The sequence below is a fragment of the Canis lupus genome, chromosome 4 (genome assembly GCF_011100685.1).
Source record: "Canis lupus familiaris isolate Mischka breed German Shepherd chromosome 4, alternate assembly UU_Cfam_GSD_1.0, whole genome shotgun sequence".
NCBI classification, from domain to species: Eukaryota; Metazoa; Chordata; class Mammalia; order Carnivora; family Canidae; genus Canis; species Canis lupus.
The window spans coordinates 73260360-73285707 of NC_049225.1; the positions used below are offsets into that span (position 1 = coordinate 73260360).

A 25348-nucleotide genomic window follows, 5' to 3' on the forward strand; every position below is an offset into this window, starting at 1 on the left:
TCTTCGATGGTAAAATTCTCTTAGACTTTCATGATGTTCTTTCAGGGTTCTCTTGCACGGCACTGACAATCCTTTCCATCGAGACTGTGTGTAATAAGCCTTAAAGGTCATTATGGATCCCTGATCAAGAGACTGAATTAGGGACATTGTGTCAGGAGGCAAGTAGAGTGCTTCAAAAAACTCATGAGGTTCTGGATGGCCAGGGGCAAAAATAAACAAATGGAACTACATCAAAATAAACTTTCGTACAGCAAAGGAAACCATAAAAAACAAAAACAAAAACTAATGAATAGGAGATACTTGCAAATGACCTATCCAATAAAGGGTTAATATCCAAACTATATAAAGAGCTCACACAACTCAACACCAAAAATAATCTGATTAAAATGGGCAGAGGACCTGAACAGACATTTTTCCAAAGAAGACATACAGATGCTCAACAGACACACGAAAAGATGCTCAACATCACTTGTCATCAGGGAACTGCAAATTAAAATCACAAAATTAATCCTCACATTTTGGTGAGGATGTGAACAAAAGGAAGAAAAGGGAACCCTTGTAAATTGTTGATGGGAATGTCAGTTGAGGCAGCCAATATGGAAAAGAATGTGAAGGCTCCTCAAAAAATTAAAAATACAACTACCATGTGATGCAGCAAATCCACTTCTGAATATTTACTGGAGAAAACAAAAACACGAATTCAAAGATATATGCACCCTTACCTTATTGCAGCACTATTTACAATAACCAAAACATGGAAGCAACCGAAGTGTCTATCAATTGATGGATGGGCAAAGGTGTGGTAGACAATGCAATATCATTTACCTATAAAAATGAAATCTTAGGGATGCCTAGGTGGCTCATTGGTGGAGTTTCTGCTTCGCCTCAGGTCGTGATCCCACGGTTCCAGGATCGAGTCCCACATCAGGGTCCCTGCAGGGAGCCTGCTTCTCCATCTATGTCTCTGCTTCACTGTGTGTCTCTCATGAATAAATCTTTAAAAAATAAAATAAATGAAATCTTGCCATTGGTGACAACCTGGACAGACCTAAAGGGTATTACACCAAGTGAAAGTCAGATAGGGAAAGACAAATTCCATAGGATTTCACTTATATGTGTAATCTAAAAAAAGAAAAAAAAAAAAAAACAGAAGCAAACTTACAAATAATAGAGAACAAACTGGTGGTTGCTCCAGGGGCAGAGGGATAGGGGGGTGGATGAAATAGGTGAAGGGGATTAAGAGGTATAAACTTCAAGTCATAAAATAAATCATAGAGATGAAAAGTACAGTTATAAGGAATATAGTCAATAATATTGTAATGTTGTATGGTGAGAGGTGGTGACTACACTTACCACAGTGAGCACTTGTGGAATCACTCCACTGTACACTCGAAACTTATGTCAACTGCACTTCAATTTAAGAAAGGACTTTAAGGGATCCCTGGGTGGCGCAGCAGTTTAGCGCCTGCCTTTGGCCCAGGGCGCGATCCTGGAGACCCGGGATCGAATCCCACATCGGGCTCCCGGTGCATGGAGCCTGCTTCTCCCTCTGCCTATGTCTCTGCCTCTCTCTCTCTCTCTGTGTGTGACTATCATAAATAAATAAAAATTTAAAAAAAAGTACTTTAAAAAAAAAGAGGTAATTGAGGATTTAAATCACTAAAAAATTCATTCAGTTTTGCCAATGTACCAATAATATGTGCATCATTATACTTAGGGATAGTACCTACCAAGACAATGCGTAAAAAAGATCCCAGGGATAATATGACATATAAATGATATAATGAAAAAAATTAAATTGGTGGGCGGGAAGGGATAACAGTAATATACAGATGAACTGCTGAGCTACAAGGAGAAATGGTTTCTTTCCAATGCAGTATATTCTCGACTTTAACATTAAAAATAAGCATGAGGGGATCAGGGCATAAGTCAACAAGAAGGCTTATTAAGTTTTCTACGTTAAGGAAAACATGAGTATTTGTTTTTAAGTGTCATGGACCTGAAGATACATTTTTAAGAAAATTACTGACAAAATAAAGAGGAACTAAAGAGAAAATTAGGAAAGAATATTTTAATTTGAATATTTTATAGGAATACTCAGTAAGGCATGGGTCGGAACTAATTCTATTCCTCTTTTTAAAAAAGATTTATTTATTAGAGAGAGAGAAAATGCAGCAGGGAAGGGCAGAGAGGAGGGAGAAAGAGTCACAAGCAGACTCCACACTGAACATGGAGCCCATCCTAGGACTTGATCTCACTACCATGGCAATATTACCTTCAGTCTAGGGCTTTTTGCTGCTGAACCTATGGAAATAGGGGACAGATTAATGAGAGTAAGATATATAGTATGAGCTGGTCCCGTCTATATTTAAAAAGTCCTACTAGCTGCCTTTTATTAGTACTTTAGTATATTAATCACTTGAATTTCAAATGTTTTATAAATGTTACTATTTTAGAAGCACTTTAAAGAATAAACCTGTACTTAGTACCTTCTCAGAAAGCATTCACACTATCATTTTAATTTGACAAAAAGCATATGATGTGGATGGAACAAAGGGGACCATTGTTGGGGTCCTTTTGTAGCCATAACCAGAGGGCTGGGACCAAAGACACCCCAGACGAAATGCTAATTTTAACCACAGTACTTAGGGAAAAAAAAAAAAAAAGAGAGAGAGAGAGGGAAAGAACAAAAGAATACAACTCAGCGGAAGTACTCATTTTTATAAAAATTGTTTTATTTTAAAACAGGTGTATAAAAGTAGAAATCACATACAAAAATACAGATCACTCTGACATGTTAGCAAAATAGCTTATGGCTGGACTTGAGTTTGGAAGTACTGTACATTTGAGGGCATCTGGAAATCACAGCCCAATTGGGTACTATCATCAGCCCTTGTCACTAATCTGTAAACAATAATTTCATGTAGTATATGTAGCACTTTTTAATCAGTACAAAATCAAAACATAATTATTTCCTGCATAAGACCACTTTAAAATGTTCCTCCTTAGGTCTGGGCAGATAAGGGCACTTCAAATCGTTGTTTCTGACATTTGAAGAATCTGATTTAAAAACAATTAATAGAAATAACAGGTTTTAGCTTTTTTGTTCATTTTGAACATATGGGAAGATCAATTTAAATTAAAAAATTAGTGTTTTGTTTTAAAGTAGAATTTAATCCTTTTTCTTCTAGACATTATTAAAAAAAAAAAATAAAAGCACTGTTGTTATCAAAAGATTCCACACCTGAGTCTTAACCTTGATGTCATTTCAAGTTGTCTCACTGCTTAGAAACTGCATGGAACTCACACCTACTTCTAATGTGTATTTCTGAGTGAATGAACATGTAGTTCTTCTTGGGCAACTCCATGTCCGGTAACTTTAGAAAATAATGACTTTCAATTATTGTGGGGGACATTTTTTTTAAAAAGGCAATTGAAAATACTTGATTCCAGAGTAATATAAAAATAACTTCAAGAACTTGGACAATAAAGGAAAAATGGCAGGGAACTTCAGTTTGGCATTCCATCCAACATTTCAAGAATAAAGACTGACCAGCTACTAGCATCTGTCTGAAACAAAGCGAGCCATTTTAAAAGCGAAAGAACCCATGTTAACGTCATTTGATCACAAAGTTAGAAGACCACAATTATATTTCCTCAGCTAATTCGGAATTCTGCGAGCACATGACATTATGGAAACTTCACTGATGTGCATGAGAAGATACTTCAGATTGACCTGTCATAGAAAACTGCCTCTTGAGCTTTCAAATTCTCTACCAATTCTTCACCTCTGATTGGTCAGTCATTTGTCATTTAGTGTGAATTGCCCAGAGCTATTTGTTTCCATGAACCTAATTTCATATCTACAGGCAAAGCTGAAATGCGTATTTTTCTATCTCCAGAAGAGGTTGCCACAAATGCTACTATCCTATGATTCTCCTTTTGTTCCGTTCACAACACAAACACTTCTAGCAGTCTATGTCTCATAAAGCAATACTGAAAAATTAAATAGAAGTCACCATATAGATTGTGAGAACGATTTGCTGGTGGTGATTCTTACGCTTGATTCTAAATAGATTTAATAAGAAGGGCACTTGAAAGAGGTGGCTCAAATCTTGCTGCTTAAGGCATCCTGAAATTACAGGCTCTCCTAAAATTCCCAAAGGCCTTAAACTTAGGCTCCTAAGTGTACAAAAGCAGTGACCGAAGCTTTTCTGGTTATTTAGAAAAAGCAAAACTTCATAGTCTTCTCTCTCAAACGGCTGTCTAACATACTTGCAGAATGAAGGCAAAGGGAAAACCAAGAATAAAAACAGCTGAGTGCTCCAGCAAGCAGGCTTCCTGCCTATTTTCCCTGTTCCAAAGAAAAGAGGAGACACCATCTTGTGATAAATACTTCATAGACAACTGGGCTTTTGCAGTGTCAGCCGGCATCGGATGCCCCATATCTCCTGGTTCTTTTTGTTGCCGGTGGTCGGCCTGGCGATGGTGGTGAAATGGGAACCATTAATCTGCAGATGAGGAAGGGCTTCTTTTAACAGTTGAAGGGTACCATCTGGCACGATTCCAAAAACTTGTAGTGTTTTTAGTGTGGGGATTTCTCCAAGTTCACTGGAAAGGAAGAGAGACTTCTCAGAATAGCAGTATCTATGGTAACTGATCCACCAGAGTTACATGACCCAATTTTTACCATTTGTTTTATATTCTACAAAATGCAAACTGAAAACATAATTTGCAATCAATGATTTGAGAAAATAGAATAGATGAATCAAACCAGAAAGCACAGACCTTTCTGTGCTCGGACAACATGGCCCCAGGACCCACGCAGGCGCATTTTGTTAAATGTTTTCTCACAATCTAAAAATGCTGAGATTTCTTTAAAATCCAACCATAGTTGCTTCCTTTTTCTATTCTCTCTCTTTTTTTTTTTTTTTTTTAATATTTATTTATTCACGAGAGACATAGGGAGAGGGAGAGGCAGAGACACAGACAGAGGGAGAAACAGGCTCCATGCAGGGAGCCCGACGTGGGACTCAATCCCGGGACTCCAGGATCCGCCCTGGGCCAAAGACGGCGCTAAACCGCTGAGCCACCCGGGCTGCCCATCCTTTTTCTATTCTTGATCTAAAACTGAAAGGAGTTCAAGTGTCATGAGAAGCTGGGAGCCAGTGATGGCAAAGAATCACCACAGGTTACATGTAATTCCAAAATATGGACTTGACCTTTATTTGAACCAGGCTCTTTCAAAAGAGGAGCAAGAGAAGTTAAAGTAACTTCTTAGTAGGTCCATTACCTGTGATAACATCTAACAGCGACTTTGCTATGGTATTTAGGACAGGGCTGCGTAGGTGGGTGCAGATGGGAGTAGTTGGGCACAGATGGAGAAAAGGATTGATTAGTCACACCTTTTCTACGAGAGGCAAAAGCCATCTGACTTCTTTACATATTTTTTATTTTTTTGGTCACATATATGCCAATCCTCTTCTTAGCTATTTCCCATTAAGTGAAATACAACTCTGTCAACAGAGAAATTCTGGTCCACAAAAAAGAGAGCCTGTTTCCCCAAAGCAAATACTTTTAGGTAATGATTCTTTCTTCTTAGCTCAGATCTATGTGCTTAGGAATTCATCTCTCTGATCTGTATTTGCTCCAGGTTGGGACACACAGTACAAAGTCTTAGGAAAGGGAATATTTAGTTTGGAATATCAACAAAATCCCACTACAGATCAATGAACACATCAATGACCTAGAGTTAGAAGCATCCTTTATATTTTCATATTGCCGATTAATTACTAAAAAAACCAAACTTTCCTCATAGTAACTGTAACCTGGCCTCCAATCTTTTCTTCCTTCCAGCCTATTCTATGTACCTATGTTCAAGGCATCTTCCTAAAGCCTAGGAAGATTATGTCACCCCCCACCCCCTCCACCCACCCAAGCCTTTGATGCTGTCCTCTTGTTTACGGAACTCAAACCGTTCAGCTGGCCTTAGGACTTTCCATGTTTTCAGTCTGCTCTCCCAGTCACCCCATTACCCTCTAAATGGATTTATTCTACATTCAACAAGTGTATTAAACACCACAGAGGCTAATAAATGTTAGCTGAATAAAGATGGAGGGTAATTTAGAAAATAAAAGTACTACCTAAGTAAAACAAATATGCTTGGTGTTCATAAAAGGACAGCAACAAGATCTGGAGGTTACAACAGACAAAAAAGAAAATCAGGAAGAACAAAGTACTTTTCTTCTTAAAGTAAAGTAACCTCTGGAATATAGACACGGGAAGGCAGAGAAGGTCACGGCACATAGATGTTTATACTCACCATCACCTGACAGCAATTCTGCTTAAATCCTCTTATGTGAAATCTGAGTATTTGAGAACTTTGTAGTAAGAATTTGGGTGCTGGGATATCTGAATTAGCCCAATTATAAGTCATCCTACAGTGGACAGTATTAGAAGCAGAAACTGTAGGTGGGCGGAAGGGAAGGAGGTACAGCAGACGGCAGGAGAGGAAACGTTCTTGCCAACGGCCTGGGAAGGAGCCTGGCTGGGAGTAAGGAAATGGTGTCCTAGGTGACAAAGGAGTGAGCTGCATAGCATAGGATGGTCTTCTAAAATTTTAAGGGGACTAAAACATTAAAAACACTGATATCAAACCCCTTAGTACATGCGTCATCTATAACACAGCGGAACCCATGTGATAAGCATCTCTTTAGACTGAAAAGCAACCAAAGGACAGGAAATAGAAATGAACAGTTGAAGAGCCATTATTTCCAATTTAAGAAGCATACGAGGACTCTGGTAATGTCTTGTGTATCTTTGTTCCCCCTTAGAAAAGAGAAGATTTCACAGGTTCACACCTTACCCCTCAACTACATAATCCTGTTTTCCTTATAAAATCAAGTAAATGCCTGACTCCAAATTCTCCTACCACAGACTTTTTCTTTAGTCTCTCCTAATCCCAGGTCAGTTTACAATCTCCAGTGTGGCTTTCTTACTTGAATGAGAAATACGGAATAATCAGAAGAAAATTTGGACACAAGAAATAAGATCAATTAAGGCTGAAGGGAATACATACAATGCGGGCATATCCTGAGGAAGAAAAACCTACAGCTTCCCAAGATCATTATAGAAAAAAAGGCACTCAAATTTTATTCTCCCACTTCTGAGATAATAAATAAAAATTCTTCAGCCTAAGTGGCTTTCTCAAAATTACTATTGACAATCCTAGAATTCTTACTATGAATTTTGAGTACATCAGGTGCCAGAATGAAAGTAGAGAAAATAACACTTTATAAACTTCTAAGGATAAGGTACAGGCAAAGTCATCCTAATGGATTCATAAAGTTCACCAGTATATTGTTTACATAATGCCTGAAGAAGCATACTCTTTTACCTTAAAGTATAAAGAGAGCATCTTTTTTTCCTCTCTGTTCTCATTCTTTTTTGCAACTAAACTCCTGATGCCTGGTTCTTATTTCAAGACAAGGTTTGGATAAGTCACAAGGCAGTGAAGGTTCAAACCTAAGTCCGTGCTCTTAACCATCAATTCACACTGCCTGCAGGCAGGACTAGGCAAGTGTTACTATCCTACTGGATAAAAATATCAAACTGTGAGAGCTCACCACTTTCCCCTAGCCTCTGCCTAAGAAAAGGCATTTGGGGATTACCTGCTTAGCTTCTTTCCCTGGAGAGAAAGAACAAACGTGAGACATGTGCATAGTCTCTTGTGACAAGCAACTAAAGAAGACTGATCGCTGTCATCCCCAGGAGCTGCATGGGCAACGCAGCTGAAGCCCAAATGGCAAAGACAGGGGGGACGGAGGACAGAGATGTCTCTCTAGGTGGATGCCAGAGGCTCTCAGGAGTTCTGGATACCAGAGGCCACAAGACGTTAATAAAGGCTCCATGTATACGAATTTACACCCTACCATCTAAGAGCCGTGGAAGTACACACTGCCATCCCTTTTAGACAGTGCTTTTTCAAATAAGATACCAGCTGAGACCCTAAGCCCAAGATTGATTAAAGTGATTTATTAAAAACATAATTATCGGATTATCTAATACTACCAGTTAACCCTGTAGAGCTGAAGTATCTGATCTATTAATTGAAACTAACTTAGAAGATCCACACCAATCATTCGAGGATTACATAAATTCTTTGTCCAAATTCACCACCCTCCTTTGGTACGAACCAGTAGCCAAACTACCTTTGTCTGGATAGTGAGCTACATGAGGGCAGCAGCCTCAGTCAGGGCATCCGGACTGGAAAAATATAAGAAAGAAGGGCACCTGACCAAATGCAAGATACTGACTTCCAGTGGTTTTTAATAAAATTGTTATGCATCTACATCCTACATGAGGATGGATTTTCCAGCCCTTTGGGGATAAAAGAAACTTTAAAAAAATAAATAGTGTTATTCCTAGAAAGACTTCACAACAGCACTTTCTCAAAGAGAGACAGACTAGACTCTTTTTTTTCTTTGCACTCCCTTGACTTTTGTGCAAGTTGCTGAGCAGGTACAAGATTAACCCCCTTAAGAACTGCTGGATTAGCTATAGACTATCTTCATCAGTCCAGAAAACCTAGAATGCAGACCTAGCTCAGCCATTAACTTACTTTATAGCTTCAGGTTAAGTCACTTCATTCTTTTAGACTTCAATTCTCCTCCTATTCCAAGATAGCACTGGACTCATGACATTTACTGTTGACACGATGCCATTCTTCCAATTCTTTGACCACCGTCCAGGACAGACATCACTAGTAAAACTTTCCTCTATGCCCAGAGGGAGCCTTTCAGAATCAGCTGGAGTTGATTTGAAAAATGTGGGGGTGGGGGGAGGAATGCCCCCACTGGGTCTGCTTCCCAGTTATACTCGGAGCTCCCTGGAGGTTAAAAATGGTCTTCTCTTTTTGCAAGACTTCCAGATACCAGAATACTATATTCTAATATTTAAACCTGCTTCTAGCTAAATAACACATGTTTATAGTAAACTATCCTAGTCAACTTTCCAAGATATTTTAAGCACAAAATTTTGCTTTGGTTTTTCTGCCTTGCTGGACTTCCCTAGCCTATTTGTGGTACACTACAAATATCGAATATTGTTGTTCAAGTTTTAAACATCTGCTATTAATAGTAACAACTATTAACACCAAGTAACATCTCTTTTGTTCCCCATCTTTTCCTACTTTTAGAAAATGAAATACTTACAGTAAAGTTTCAGGTATTATATCATAGCACCGACTGAGTGACAGATGTTGGAGGTAGTTAAGCTGGTAAAATTCCGGAAAGCAGTCATTCTTCAGCATGACACTATCGCTGTAACAGAGCAGAAGGGAAGATTCAAAACCCATCCATCAGTTCAGATGGAGAAAACAAAAATAACCAACTGCCTGGTTCCTTCCATTCAACATGCTAAGATCCTTTCCTCCTTCAGTGAGCAGTCATGATTTTTCAATTTTTGTTTTAAAATAAATAAACAAAAAAATACCTTAAGTCTAGATGCACAAGATTGGGACATCTTCCAACTAAGGTAGAGACATCTACAGGAAAAAAGATGGTCATTATTAAAATGAGGAACAAGATAAGGATATCTGCCATCAACACTATCATTTAACTTTGTGCTCGAAGCTTGAAAAATGAAGGCGACTGAAGTCACACTATTGGAAAGAAGACACAAAATCATCATCTTGGCATATAAGATTTTGAACCCAGAAAATCCCAGAGAAACAACTGGAAATAGTAAGAGAACTACGTAATAAGGTAGGTTAATAACCATGTATATCTATGTATCTGCAATACCTAGCTGGGGAAAAAAGAAAAAAAGAAACCCATTCACATTAGCAAAATGCAAAACCAAATACCACCATCTATAAATAAGCAAAGTATTATAAAGGTAGCACTTAAAATCAATATGGGGGGGAAATCATGGATTATTTTTAAAAAATAACAGTGCTACTATGAGCAGAAAAAAACCTATTTCTCCAACTCAAATAATATATCCAAATAAATTCCACACATATTAAAAAGTCCTAACTGCAAAAATATGGGTGATTATTCATTGGATCTTGGGATAACTAAGGATTTTCTAAACACAAGAAAACATAAAGGAAAACACTAATAATTTACTACATAAAAACATTAAATCTACCGTGTTAAAGCAAAACAAAACACAAACAAAATTTAAGTATCAGAAAACTGGGAATGTTTCCAACATACATTAAGCAGAGAGTTAATGGTCGTATATGAAAAGTAAAGAAAAACAGAAAATGAGCAAAGAATGTGAAACAATACTTGGCCAAACAGAGAAAAATGGAGCAAGAAAGATAAAGTAAAATTAAATTACTGCTTTTCAGCCATCAAATGAAAAAAAAATTCTATCATAATACCCAGATTTGATTAAATATAATAAAGCAGGTCCCACATATACTACGAGTGAATATTTAATTTTAAGCAGACTTTCAGGAGAGCAAACTGATTTTTTTTTTTAGGGGGAACGGATTTTTTTTGTGTGTTCTGAGATTATACACTTGACTCTTTGGCTCAGTAATTCCACTTTTAGAGAAACAACTAGGTGTGCATGAAGATATTCATTTTAGCAATAGTTATAATAGCCCTTCCCCCAATTATTTTAATTCGTTAACCTCCATCCATTCTGTGGAACACAATGCCAACAGTGGTCACTCAAGAGCTTTTAAATTAACATTTCACAACATGAAAAAATAAGATACATTGTGTAGTGAAAAACAAAACAAAATACACACAATCACTATAATCTCAATTTAGTAAAAACACACTCAAAAACTCATATTTGCACACAAATTCACAGAGAGAAAAAGGTTCATGGGGTGGTGGTCAGCGGGGAAGGCTGGAAGGAAATCCACCCAAGGGTGGTGGGATTACAGGTAACTCCAGAATTTGGAAGACAGTCCCATGTGCTACTTTGCCATCAGAAAATGAATCAACAGGGGCACTTGAGTGGCTCAGCTGGCTCAGCATCTAGCTCTTGATTTTGGCTCAGGTCATGATGTCAGTATTTTGAGTTCAAACCTGCCTGCCTGCCCTCCTCGCCTCCAGCACCAGGTTCTGTTCTAGGTCTGGAGCCTGCTTAGGATTCTTCTCTGTCTTTCTGCTGTACCCCTTCCACTTGAGCCCCCTCTCGAAAGAAAAGGAAAAGGAAAAGGAAAAGGAAAAGGAAAGAGAAAAGAAAAGAAAAGAAAAGAAAAGAAAAGAAAAGAAAAGAAAAGAAAAGAAAAGAAAGAAAAAAAAGAAAAGAAAAGAAAAGAAAAGAAAAGAAAAGAAAAGAAAAGAAAAGAAAAGAAAAAAGAAAATGAATCAATAAATGTTATTTGTTTTTAAAAATAAACAAGCTTCATTCACGGTTGGGGTTTTTCCTTTCCACAGCTCTGTCTTCAGCCCCATCCCCTCCCCTGAATCCTAGACTTGCATTTTATTTTATTTTAAAAGATTTTATTTATTTATTCATGAGAGATACAGAGAGAGGCAGAGACGTAGGCAGAGGGAGAAGCAGGCTCCCTGTGGGGAGCCCAACACAGGACTCGATCCCAAGACCCCAGGATTACGCCCTGGGCCGAAGGCAGATGCTCAGCCGCTGAACCACCCAGGCACCCCTAGACTTGCATTTTAAACTGTCTCCTCAACACACCCACTGGGATGTGGGACAGACATCCAAAATTCAGCCTAAAAGCAAGTACTTCATTTGTCCTCTAAATCTGGTCCTTCCCTAAAGCCTTCCCTGGCTCCGAGAAAGTGCTCATGTCACAGATCCAGTAGCTGAGGCCGAAGCCTGGGAGTCGTACCCAACTGTTCTCTCACATCCCACATCCAGTCTGTTGGCTTTTTAATGTCTGATCACTTCTTACCATGCCCAATGTCACCACCCAAGTCTTTTTACAGCCTTTTCTCAACACAGCACTAGAAGATGACTTTTATTTTATTTTTTTAAATATCTTATTTATTTATTCATGAGAGACACAGAAAGAGGGAGGGGCAGAGACACAGGCAGAGGGAGAAGCAGGCTCCATGCAGGGAGCCCAACACGGGACTGGATCCCGGGTCTTCAGGATCACACCCTGGGCTGAAGGCGGCACTAAACCACTGAGCCACCCAGGCTGCCCTGGAAGACAACTTTTAAAGGTGACTTAAATCATGTCATTTCCTGCTCAAAATGCTACAGTGGCTTCCCATCTCACTCAAAAAAATCTGAACAAAGCTTCTGTCTTGGCTTAGAGAACCCCGGGCTAGCTTACCTCCCATCACTGTCCTCGCTCCCTCTCACTCTGGCTCCCATATCAAAGCCTCTGCACTGGCTGGTTCCAGTTCCAGAATGTTCTTTCCTCACTTATCTATATACCTCACACCTTCACTCAATCAGGCCTGAGCTCAAGTGCCACTTCCCGGGACAGGCCCTCTGGCCCTTGCATCTGAAAACAGCCCCCTCTGGCCCGTTCTCCGTCTGGTCACTCTGTTCCCTTTCCCGTCCCCGCATTTCACCTCCTCTCCTCACTTTTAGCTATTTGTTGACTGTCTGGCCTTCCCACCAGAATGTAAGCCATGCAGGGGTGACTTCAGCAGCTCTGTTCAAGGCCACAGTTCCCAAGTCGGGAACAGGGCTCTGTGCATGATAGGTGCTCAATAAACATTTGTTTAATGAGTGGCTAAAAAAATGAAGGCGTGCACAGAATTTTGAGTGACCTATCACCTAGCCAGCCAACCGGCCCTCAACAAAATCCCAAACTGGATACTATCTCGTTTCGATGCCATGTAGGAAAGAATAAAACCCTGGCAGGTAGGACTGGTTAGTTTCCCTGGCATCCCTCAGTGGGAAGGGTCAGGAAATGGTCATCACTGCTAAGATTCCCTCTACCCACCGCCCCCTTCGTTTCCACGCGCTGGAGAGCCACCTGAGCCAGCAGGCATCTGACAAAGCCCCAAATCTAACCTGTCATTTTTGGAGAGAGGCAGTTTCTTCTAGAGAAGTCAAGGTCAAATCCAAGACCAGGAGCTGGGTGCTCCAACACTCAGGGGCAGTGCTTCCCAACTGCCCCATGGTGGTGGCAAAGTAACAGCCCACAACCACTGCACCCTCATCAGGGTTAACGAGCTCCATGGGATTAACCCATTTCTTCCTTAGACTCTAAGAGATGCCTTCCTCTACTATCTCTGTTTTACTGATGAGGAAACTGAGGAACAGTGAAGTTTAGCAACTTGCTCAGGAATACCCAGCAAACAGCACAGCAGGAACTTGAACCCGGGAGGACCGGCACCAATCTAGATGCCTGTTCTAGAGCTAAAATGACATTCATATCACCTTTGGAATAGTGAAATAGTGGGTGCCACTGTTAAAGACATTTAAAAAAAATCTCTGATTCCCACCGTAATACTATGAAAACACACACTTCAACTTAAACTCCAGACCTTTGTCCTTGGCCCAAATGTGTCTAGCAAGCAGGATTTTATTACCTATTATTCTTGCCAGAACTTGGTAAAAAGACTCTCTATTCCTTTCTGGAGGAACAAAGAGAAGGGTTTTAAGCCAAACTTGGACAAATTAACAGCAGCCTGCCTACAGCAGAGTTTCTCAACCTTGCACCCAGAACCTTGCTGCATTCAGAAAAACTCTCAATAAAGAAACAGGAAATACAGATATGGAAAGGAAATGTAAATGAGGCACTGCCTTTTCTTGGCTTGGGGATGAACAGGGGAGAACTGGTGGTGGTGGTGGTGGGACTCCATGTGAAAGGCTGCTTGCTGGTGGGAGTTTAAAATCCTTGGAAGGCAATTTGGCAAGAACGACCCAGAGCTTCAGAAGAGCCTCATCCTTGACTCAGCAATTCCACTTTTAAGAATCCACCCTTAGAAATGCACTCCATTTGTCTCTTTCCATGACAGGGTTGTTTATAAAAGGAAAAAAACTGTGTAAAGACTCTAAAAGTCCACTAAAAGGAGACCAAGTGAAGAAATTATTATTAAATCAATATAAATTATTCCACCTCTGTATGATGGAATATCCCACAGCCACTGAAAATGATGTGATGTAGCTATGGGATTATCTGGGGGGGCGGAAAAGCAGCATATTACAAAGTATTTCATGCACTATGGCCCACTTTTAAAAGCACTTTTTTTAAAATAAAGTTTTTATTTATTTATTCATGAGACATACAGAGGCAGAGATACAGGCAGAGGGAGAAGCAGGCTCCCTGAGGGGAGCTTGATGCGGGACTTGATCCCAGGACCCCAGGATCACACCCTGGGCCGAAGGCAGATGCCCACCACTGAGCCACCCAGGCGTCCCTTTAAAAGCACTTTTATGCAGGAAAAAGACCAGCAGGACCTTACTGAGATTACTGATTTGATTTTCTTGGTGCTTTCCCATAATTATGTATTTGTGAGAATGACTACAGAATACCACAATCAGATTTAAAATAGTGTTCAAAGGGAAAAAATATAAATATTGCATGTATGGTAGAGCAGGAAGAGAGATGCACTGTTCCTTTCACAGATGTCTAAAGAAAATATTCCCCTCTGAGAAGATGCAGGCATCCAGGCTCAAGCCCAGGCAAAGGACTGAACACGCTGGCCGCTCCGAAGAACCCAGCTCCTCTTCTCCGTAGCCTGATAAACACATCTCGTCCTAGAGAGGCAGTTTCCAAATACTACTTAAATTCTAAGAAGACACACTCTGAAAATGTTTGGCTCAAATCTTTTAAAGTATAATAAAAACTATAAAAACAAAATACTCTTATGAGTCAACACCAAGGCCCGAAGATACAGCTGAGGCGTGCTGCTAGCTTAATGAGGCTCTGGGGAGCCCATAGCCTGAGATCGCAAGGGGAAGCCGTTACAAAACCAAACCAAACCAAGCCATTGGCAAACACTGACCTCTGCCAATCACGATTCTGCCAATAAGACAATTTAAAAAAGCGTAACTGAACACTGAGGCTCTTAACTGTCACACATGACCCCTAGCTTCAAACCCCGTGTTCAACCAAATTACCTCACTGTCCTCGTAGACTCAACAAGAAAAGAGCTGTAGATACGAACTTATAAGCAGAGTTTGTAACAGGGTTTTCAACCTTGGCACTACTGACATTTTGGATCAGATTATCGTTTTGTGTTATTCTGCTGTCCGGGGCATTGCTTACCAGCATTCCTGGCTTCTGCCCACTAGATGCCAGTAGCACCCCCGCGGCCGTGGCAGCCAAAAATGTCTGCAGAACCCCTCCACCTCCCTGCCAATGTCCCCTGGCAGGAAAACTGCCTCTGATTGAGAACTACTGCTCAACCCTGATCAAACACTGCATTCAACTATTTTATCTCTAACAATTTAGCTGATTAAAAGAAGTTCTCTTTAAAAATAAATTGGAATAAATAAATAGATAAATAGATAGATAGATAGGTAGGTGGTTTAGGGCAGCCCGGGTGGCTCAGTGGTTTAGCGCCACCTTCAGCCCAGGGCATGATCCCGGGGTCCAGGATCGAGTCCCACATTGGGTTCCCTGTATGGAACCTGCTACTCCCTCTGCCTGTGTCTCTGTCCCGTACCCACATCCCCCGCCCTCTCTCTCTCTCTGTTTCTCATGAATAAATAAAATCTAAATAGATAGATAGATAGACAGACAGATAGATAGATAGATTTAAAGTATAGGGATCCCTGGGTGGCGCAGCAGTTTAGCGCCTGCCTTTGGCCCAGGGCGCAATCCTGAAGACTGGGGATCAAATCCCACGTCGGGCTCCCGGTGCATGGAGCCTGCTTCTCCCTCTGCCTATGTCTCTGCCTCTCTCTCTCTCTCTCTGTGTGTGTGACTATCATAAATAAATAAAAAAATAATAATAATAAAGTATAAAGGTTTCCACCTCCAGATTCTGGACTCAGGTCTTGATGCTACCTCACCAGCTGTCTACCTTTACCTAACCTTTCCAATCCGCTGCTACCTCATCTGAACAATGGGGCTAAGAACACGTGCACTGGATTAAATGAGACGAGTGATGCAGGGCAGGCTCTTCAATAAATCAGACCTACAATTCCCGTGGTTGCCGTGGAGGGCCCAGTGCCTGGACAGGCTCACCTGATCTCTGGAGATTCTTTCGATAGCCGCTGAGATTCAGCTGGGTGATGGTCTCTGACACATGCGCCACAGCCACCTGCACGTGCTTTTCAGTGAAATCATAACACCAGGAGAGGTTCAGCTCATCCAATCTGCAGGCCAGAGGAGAAAGAAGGAAAGTATGAAACCATGACACAGGGATGAATCCTAGCAGCACTGTCTCAAGCTGCAGGGAAAACACAAAGCCACAGGTTCCTTACCATCTCATGCAGAGAACCCCTGCTTCTCTCAGCAGCTACCTTTGCTCACCTAAGCTGCCTTCTCTCCTCCTGACACACTCCCCTGCCCTGGTTTGCCCCAGAGAGTTGCCAGGGGATCTGAGCCAAAGTCTTAGTGAGTGATGCCCCCTTCTGGAAATGGAGGGAACACTCTCCTCTCCTCCTGATGGCTCAAACCTCATTACAAGACTCAATGGGGCAGTTCTAGCCTCTGTTTTCTTTCTGAGCCACCCAGGTTGTCGGCAAACAACCACAGAGACTGAAGAGTCATTCAAGACGCTTTAAAAATTTGATGGGTTGGGGGCACTGAGTGGCTCAGTGGTTGAGCATCTGCCTTTGGCTCAGGTTGTGATCCTGGGGTCCTGCTTCTCCCTGTGCCTATGTTTCTGCCTCTCTCTTATGAATAAATAAATAAAATCTTGAAAAAAATTTGATGGGTTATACCAAGGATTCCCAATAAAGAGACGTTGACATTGCAAAAGGCCACTTATATGGCTTCTGTTGACTGAGCAAATGAAGAATTCAAATATCTAACCATTAAGCCCCACACCTCATTCCTGACATTGCTGAATAAAACGTAGGGTTATACATGTTACCTCATGGATCACATTCTTATCCAAAGACAACCTACTTTCAGCAAGTCATTAAAGAGACGCAGATACAACACTATAGCAGAAAGATCAGGGATATTAAAAAGGGCGCACACACACACACACACACACAGTATTCTGTGAGCCACATCCTCCTCTCACTTAACATCTGTAACTGTAGCCTGTACTTATATACGGACATCATTACATGATATAAAGATGTATTTAATGGAGTCACTCAAACTTAGGATATTTGTATAAGTTAGGTCTACAGACTATACCTGTATAGTCAGGTATGAACAGATTAATTTCAAATATACTGTTGATAAACACATTACTAAGTTTTCCTTATTTTAATAATAAAGAAAAGGGGGGGGGGATCACTACCTAAGTATCCTCTGCAAACAGTTTGAACAGAAAGTTTAAAGGGTAAAGGACACCGCGTATCACCAAGAGCTCCGAGTTAGGAATAGCTCAAGAAATAGATCCGATTCCTCACTCATGTGGGGGACAGTTGTGGATTTGCAAAAACAGTTCTATAATCAAGTCTCAAATCTTTCCCACCTGGAACAGCTGCTCAGCAAGGTCTTCAGGGCAGACTCGGAGAATCCAGAACACCCAGAAAGATTTAGTCGCACTAAATTTGAGTTTTGTGCAAGATTACTGGAAAAAGAGAAAAATGTCAGAGGAAGACACGGTTGTTCAATTCCTAAGCATTCTGAGGAAAGCAGGCTAGAGGAGTAGGTAGGTAAGCCCACAGCCTGCGAACCACAGGTGAGTTTCAGTTCATGTTTCACTCTCTGTATGACACCAAGTGGGATGCTTTGCCTCAGTTTACTCATCTGTGCAACGGCAGAATCAGTACCTTCTTGGTAGGGTTGTTAAGATTAAATTATATACTGTGATAAAGAGCTCCTCAGCATAGTGCCTGGCACAGAGTTAAACACACAAGCAAGACCTAGCAATGTAGTTTTTAAATTAAAAAAGAGTGCGGGAATAAACATTCTTTCTCTTTCACCCATAATTAGAATTAGCTTCTAGGCACACTTCTACTTGTCAAGTCTCCAGGTTCTTCCAATGAAACATCGCTCAAATTTGCCCTCTCCTCTCCATTCCCAAATGCCTGTGTTGGTGGAAGGAACTCCGTGATTAAGAGTGAGAGTTCTGGAATCCTACTCTATTGCCAAGTTCAACTCCTGGTTTTGTCACCTCCTAACTGTGTGATCTTGGATAAGTTATTTCAGCCTCTTTGTGCCTCAGTTTCCATATCCATAAAAAGGGAACAATAAGAACTTACATCCTGGGTTGCTGTGAGAATTAATGTGATTACCTTTGAAGAACTTAGTATTTGGGACATAGTAAGTGCTCAATAAATGTTGGTAGTTATCATGATGATGATGATGGTTTTTTTTTTTTTTACATCAGGTTTCACCATTTCTCACCTGAATGAACACAACAGCATCATAACTAGTCTAGTTTTTTTCTACATCTGATTAACACTCAAAGGCACCCAGTAAGTACATTGTCTTTCTAATTTTCAACCCTGACATTAGTGCTTCCATTCTCAGGACCACTCTCTTTATCATGTTTCCCTCTTCAGAGCCTACCACGGAGTCTGGACCTCTTACAGCATGGCAGGGGCCCATTATGACCTGCTCCACACCTCCTGGCATCTCCTCACTGTACCATATGCTCTAGCAGTTCCTAACTACTACAGAGTTGAGAACCACACAGGCAGCTTTACCTAGACAGCTTCTTTACCTCATCATGTGGAAATCTCCAACCTGAATATCTTCAATACTCAACTTAAGAGTCACTTCCTATGAGAAGGCTGCCCTCCTTCAATTTAATTAGGTCTCTCTGTGGGATACCACTGATTCACCAAAGCATGTAACAAACACACTGTCATTATGTCTCCCCACGAGAGAGGCAGGGACCAGGCCTTTATTCACCATCCTTGTATGTCTAGAACGTAGCATAAGGCTTGGCATATAGTTAGCATGCAAACTTGGGTTGCCTGGATGAGTCCTGCAAAGTATGACAGAAGCTGGGGCACCCCACGGTTATGTTCTGAGTCCATCTGGATATGAACAGAAGGGCACCCCAGTCACATTGAGGAAACAAAGTTAACTGACATAAAAACAACTGCCTTCGTCACATGCCCCTGAGAGCCACTTACTTGACAATGGGGTCTGACAGCTGTAGGCCTTCCAGGCTTAGATTCTGCAACTTGGAGCACTGGGACAGAATGCCATGGAGGGTAGACACATCAATTACAGAGTTGGACAGATCCATGTGCTGCACACGGAAAGAGCTGAACAGAGGAGGGAAAAGAGAGGCTCTGTGAGGTGGCTCCCACAAGTACCTCCAGATCAAATCCAATCCCCACTCCTCCCCAGATCAGCAGCCAATCATAAACATGACCCTAAATACACATTTCAAATAGTACTATAGTTTTAGTCTTACAATAAATTGCTACTAGGTAACTCCCTCCCCTCAATCATTTTAAAATTCAGAAGGATTTCAGGGGGTACCTGGATGGCTCAGTCATTTAAGAGTCTGCCTTCAGCTAAGGTCACAATCTCAGGGTCCTGGGATCAAGTCCTACAACTCCCCCCTCTGCCTCTGCCAACCCCGCCCCCCAATGACTTGCACTTCCTCATGCATGTGCCTCTCGCTCTCAAATATATAAATAAAATTCAGGAGGATCTCTGCCAAGTCAAGATGGTACTGCCGATATGGTCCCACTTAGGAAACTAATTAGTGGGCATCAGGAGAATGAGCTGAATGTAGGTGACAAGAAGATTATGCCTATGAATCCTCTTGGCGAAGGCCAGTGAAAAAATTACTAAAACAGAAAGACAGTGGAAGAGCAAGCTAATATTGAGGTACCTGAAGGAAACGCAGGTACGGAAGTTTCTAGGTAACTGGACCTAGGAGTTTGAAAGAGAGTGTTGAGCTAGGGGAGAGGATTTGAAAGTTCCGGCACATCTGTGTTTGTATAAGATAGCATGTCCAATGCCTGGGTATGGATCAAGAGAAGGCAGCCAGGGAGCAGGGACAGACCCCAGAATAGCAGAGGAAAGAGCACACATGAAGGGGACCCAGAAGGAACAGCCACAAGAGAAGGATAACCACTAGGGGAAGAGAAGTGCTGCCATATGACCATGGCAGGAAGGGGAAAGACCCAGGATGCATGTTTTGCCCTTAAGTCTGCTGTTTTTAGCTTATTTTTCTGTTCAGTATCTAGTTATTCCACTCCAGCTTGAGATGGCTCTAAACCATATTGCAAAACTATCAGTAACAGGGAAGTAGTTTTTCAAAATATTCCACAAAATAAACAAAAAGAGGGCATTCTCGCTCGGGCTGCAAATTTGTCCACCATAGGATTAGCTACCCAGAGCTACGTGAAATCTGAGAAGACTCCTCACACTTTGTCTTTATCAGATATGGGCAGTGTGGAAAGACCTAGGCGGGCTGCCTTGCATCTGCTGGTGAGTGCTCCACCTGGCTTCTGCCTCAGGGGACTCATGATGCCCATCCTCTGAGGACCCCACCTGAGAAGCAAAATGTGCATCCCTTACCCCCTGGAAGAGTCCAAGAGTAACCCTGATTTAAAGTGGGAATGGTGTCACTGAAAGCTGTGCCTTGTTTCAACACAAAGACCACACAGGAAAATATGTAATTAACATTCCACTGCACAGGCTTGTCACAGGCCGTAAGGGTGGTTACAGGGAAAAAAAGTTTTGATCTTTTCTTTTCTTTTCTTCTTTTCTTTTCTTTCTTTTCTTCTTTCTTTCTTTTTTAAAAAATTTTATTTATTTATTGATGAGAGACACAGAGAGAGAGAGAGAGAGAGAGGCAGAGACACAGGCAGAGGGAGAAGCAGGCTCCATGCAGGCAGCCCAACGTGGGACTCAATCCCAGGTCTCCAGGATCACGCCCTGGGCTAAAGGCAGCACTAAACTGCTGAGCCACTGGGCTTCTCTTTGATCTGTTTCTACCTGAAGACTTAGAAAGTCTTTTCTGGCTTTTTTTTTTTTTTTTTTTTACCTGAAATGTTCAACCAATGGTTGATCCATAAATGATCGTGGGCAGCGGAAGGCAACTACTCCTCGAGACAGCAACCGGCCAATCACATCTGGGTGCAGGTTTCTACCTGTGAGGTCTAAGGTCTGCCACAGAGACTCGTCAAACCTGGAAAACAGGAAGTCCTCAGTAAGTTGGGGGCACTAGATCCTGGAAGGCCCCACCACTCAACAAGGAAGATACGGTCATTAAATAGCCCTGAACCAAATTCCGAAGGAAGCTTTGGTTTTGAGTTGACTAGACAACTAGCTATGGTATTTTTAAGACACAACTGTGTATTTCTTGCTCTATCACGGATAAGCTTCCATCTTTAGCTATACATGTGTGTATATACACACACACACACATATTTGTATTTCCTTCAGGTGGGTTCAATGCTATCATTACAATGTAATGATCTGGAATTACATAATAAAACTTTAGTGTTCAACACAATTTAATAATTTTGAAAATGATTGCTCAAATCATTGAATTGATTACTGAATAGGTAGGTAGATTCAAATGGTCTAAATGATCCCACTGGCTATTTTTGTTAAGCATAAATTAGTTACCACAATTACCCTAAATACCATGTAAATAGAACAAAAAGGAGGAAAGGTAGCACCACAGCTGACCTTTGCATATGGGTTTGAACTGAGCAGGTTCACTTATATGCAGATTTTTTACAGTACTGTAAATGAACTTTTAACTCCTTATGATTTTTTTTTTAAAGATTGATTTACTTATTATGATAGACACAGAGAGAGAGAGAGAGAGAGAGAGAGAGAGAGAGAGGCAGAGACACAGGAGGAGAGAGAAGCAGGCTCCATGCCAGGAGCCTGATGTGGGACTCGATCTTGGGACCCCAGGATCACGCCCTGATCCTGCCAAAGGCAGGCGCCAAACCGCTGAGCCACCCAGGGATCCCCTCCTTATGATTTTCTTAATAACATTTTCTTCTCCCTAACTTACTTTACTGTAAAAATAAGAGTATAAAATACATATACAAGATCTGGGTTAATTGCTTATGTTTTGGCTTAGGCTTCCAGTAAACAGTAATCTGTTAGTAGTTAAGTTTTTGGGGAGTCAAAAGTCCTAAGTGGATTTTCAACTGAGCAGGTGCCCCCTAATCCAGGCACCAGGTTGTTCAAGGGTCAACTATACTTCATTAAGAAATAGCACTATCAAATATCTATTAGGAAAAATGAACCCTACAAAGGAGTTCAGCTATTATACCCTTTAAGCTTGAAAACAAATGTATATACATGCATAGAAATATATGTGTATGTATGAACTACTGTGCAAGGAAAAAGGAAAAATATTGCTTAGATTTTAGACAGTGTTTGTAAAGCAAAAATGAAGTCCTCAAAGGTATTAAACAGGACACTAAGGGACCTTTAACAGCCACAGATTAATTCAACTTAACAAAAAAAAGAAAACATGAGATCAAGCACAGAGGGAACATTTTAAATGCCTACGAGAATTTTATTTTTTGATACTGCTTGAAATAAGCAGACAACTGGCAGGGCTTTGAAAGAACTCTGCATAAAGAAACGGTCAATGTGTGGTGTGACCTCTATTATCAAGAAGGCAGGGCTTCATAGATGCCGGCTATTACTTGTATGACAACTGAGATGAACATTAACAGACTCTGCGCAAGGAGGACGACTGGCTGAAAGAGAAAATCACTATGGGGTCACTGGGGGCGGGATCAGCGCAACCACCGCTCCGTGTGTGCATACCTCCCCAGGGCTCTTCTCAGCAAAGAGCCCACTCCTGCAAATGCCTGCGGTGTCTTATGGCCCACACAGCCCTGAATGGGGAGGGGAAGGAGCTCTTGCCCTCTCAGTGAGAGCCCTAGATACATGGAGGGAGACGAGAGACACATGCCTGTAAGCACAAAGGATGGCTAGTGGTGGGCTGGAAGATGACAAGTGGTACAGAGGGAAAAAAGTTCAAAATGAAAAACAAAGTCTTCCCCCCAACCCCATCCCTGCTAGCCTGTTACTGCCTTCCAGCACACTGAGACGTTGCATATGCAGCTCACTGTGCAAACCTGAAAGCGGTGCCCCCAACCTGCCATGTGCCGCACGCTTCCACGAGCCAGCCAGCATCTTCCTATTTCACCCTTAAACTGCCCTGTCTGGAAGGTACTATGATCTTCACGGTATATACGGGTGGATGGAGGCTCAGAAGTGTCAAGTACGTCCCCAGGTCACATAGAGCATTAAGTGGCAGAGAATGGTTCACAATGGGCTCAAATACTGGGGCCTGCCTGTGCTCCCCACCATGCTCCCTGCCCCGACCCCATGTGTGAGGACTGGTGTGAGGAGTGGCCAGGCCTTTATGCAGCCCTGTAGCCCTCCACTTCTAGTGCTCCATTGCCTGGTCCAGAGTCAGCATCCAATAAGCACAGAAATACAGAAAAAAGAAGTTGGCAGAAGTGGGTAAGTTTATACCTCCAGGGGCCTCCTCCCTTCCACCTGAAATGACGACATTGATGGTTAATAAAAATACGAAGACACCTAGTCTGCTCTGTGCTACTACATTTTTCTTGGTGTTTAGTTTCACTAGGTTCACATGAATACATACATAACCTTCCCCTTCTCCCACGCAAATGCCAAAAGAGGGCAGCCCGGGTGGCTCAGCGGTTTAGCGCCACCTTCTGCCCAGGGCGTGATCCTGGAGACCCAGGATCCAGTTGCACGTCGGGCTCCCTGCATGGAGCCTGCTTTTCCCTCTGCCTGTGTCTCTGCCTCTCTCTCTCTCTCTCTCTCTGTGTCTCTCATGAATAAACAAAATCTTAAAAAAAAAAAACAAACCCACAAATGCCAAGAGAGGTGAAAAATACTTACGCTAGGTGATACCACCTCTTACAAACACTGGAGACCTTCAGGAGTTCAGGGAGGCACAGACAGGAAAAGATTCCTAAGAGCAGCTCATCTGGAAGTGAGTCCCAGGAAACACCTTTAAGGGAGGGAAAACATAAATGTGTTTTCTCATCGTCGTTCTTTTACCCGATCAAGTCTACTGAGTCTTTTCATGCACATCAAGGATACACAATATTGGAAGGGGAATGTAACACTAATTGAATGACTCATCCCACCATTGTTTCTCTTTTCATCTGCAGTCAGCACAGCACTTTCCCAGCAAAGGAGAAGAGACAAAACCAAGAACACTCTTCCAATCGTTTTGCCTTCAGCACCAGCCGACCACCCTTAGGCAGACACTATGTTAATGGGTGGTCCAGAGCAAGTCCCCACCCCCTCAAGTAGCATACACACAACAGTGTCTAAGGTAGGATACCTCTAGTGGCTGGGAAATGCCTCGTTTCTCTCAGAAGTGGATTGGGGGGTGATTTACCCTGTAGTGACCTTATCTAAAAGGCAAATGAAGCCTCCTTTTTCTTTCAGATTTACAGAAAGCACTCAAGTCAATTGGCCTGGCCTAACAAGTGCAATTCCCAATGGGAGCTTTCATGTACCTCTCTACTTACTATGCTGCCAGGAGGCACTTTGGGTGTTGGGGGGAGAGCAGGAAATCAGACAAAGCACTTTAGCTTCGTGGAGCTTACAGTCTAGTGGCAGGAAGATCACATATAAAAAAACACATAAGTAAATTACATGATATGTAAAAACTGAATAGTGCCATGCAGAAAAACTGAGCAGGGTAAAGGAGAGGATAGGAAGTAAGGGGGCCAGTGTTCCAAATCTCAACACAGCGGTCAAGGAAGGCCTTACTGAGAGTGATCTCCAAGCAAAGTCTTGAGAAAGTGAGGGAGCCAGCCCTGTGAGTACCCGCAGTCTGTTCTAGATACAGGGAACAGCATGTCTGTTTTGAGGAACAGCAAGGTCAGCGTAGAAAAAGAGCGAGCAGGAGGTGACAGAAGATGAGGTAGAGAAGCAAGAGGGGCCGGGTCACGCAGGACCTTGTACATCATGATGAGGACTTCGGCTTTGACTCTGAATGTCACGCAGAACCACTAGAGGGTTCTGAACATAGAAAGTTCTAAAAGAACTGTTTGGGCTGCTGTGTTAAAAATAAAAAACTGGTGGGGGAAATTAAGATCAGGATTTTTTTTGTCTTATAAAAGCAATTTCCAAATAGAATTCTCACATATGAACATACACAGAATAACCCACAAGAGCAGGATAATAGGACGATGGCCCTAGGATAAGAAGAGTAAGTACTTAGACTAGTTCAGTAACTCGCCTTCCCACCCTCTGCCTCCAATTGCACTTATACAACAAGCCTAATGCTAGCCTCTCCCCTCTGTGATGGTTCACTTTACGTGTCAACCTCACTGGGTCGAGGGGTACCCAGAGATCTGTCTCGACACTATT

At 41.8% G+C, this 25348-nt stretch overlaps 1 protein-coding gene across 1 annotated transcript in view; it reads right to left on the reverse strand.

Moving 5' to 3' along the window:
- Positions 1-2714: 2714 nt before the first annotated feature.
- The window catches only part of SKP2 (S-phase kinase associated protein 2), a 33576-nt gene continuing 10942 nt past the window's right edge, over positions 2715-25348 (reverse strand). Inside the window, exons 3-10 of the mRNA XM_038535323.1 lie at positions 23861-23972; positions 20991-21134; positions 19117-19251; positions 17502-17600; positions 16091-16221; positions 9493-9544; positions 9213-9320; positions 2715-4611 (exon numbers count right to left, since the gene is read on the reverse strand). Coding sequence (XP_038391251.1) covers positions 4398-4611; positions 9213-9320; positions 9493-9544; positions 16091-16221; positions 17502-17600; positions 19117-19251; positions 20991-21134; positions 23861-23972 — 995 coding nt within the window. The 3' untranslated portion in view covers positions 2715-4397. The remainder of the gene's footprint in view (positions 4612-9212; positions 9321-9492; positions 9545-16090; positions 16222-17501; positions 17601-19116; positions 19252-20990; positions 21135-23860; positions 23973-25348) is intronic.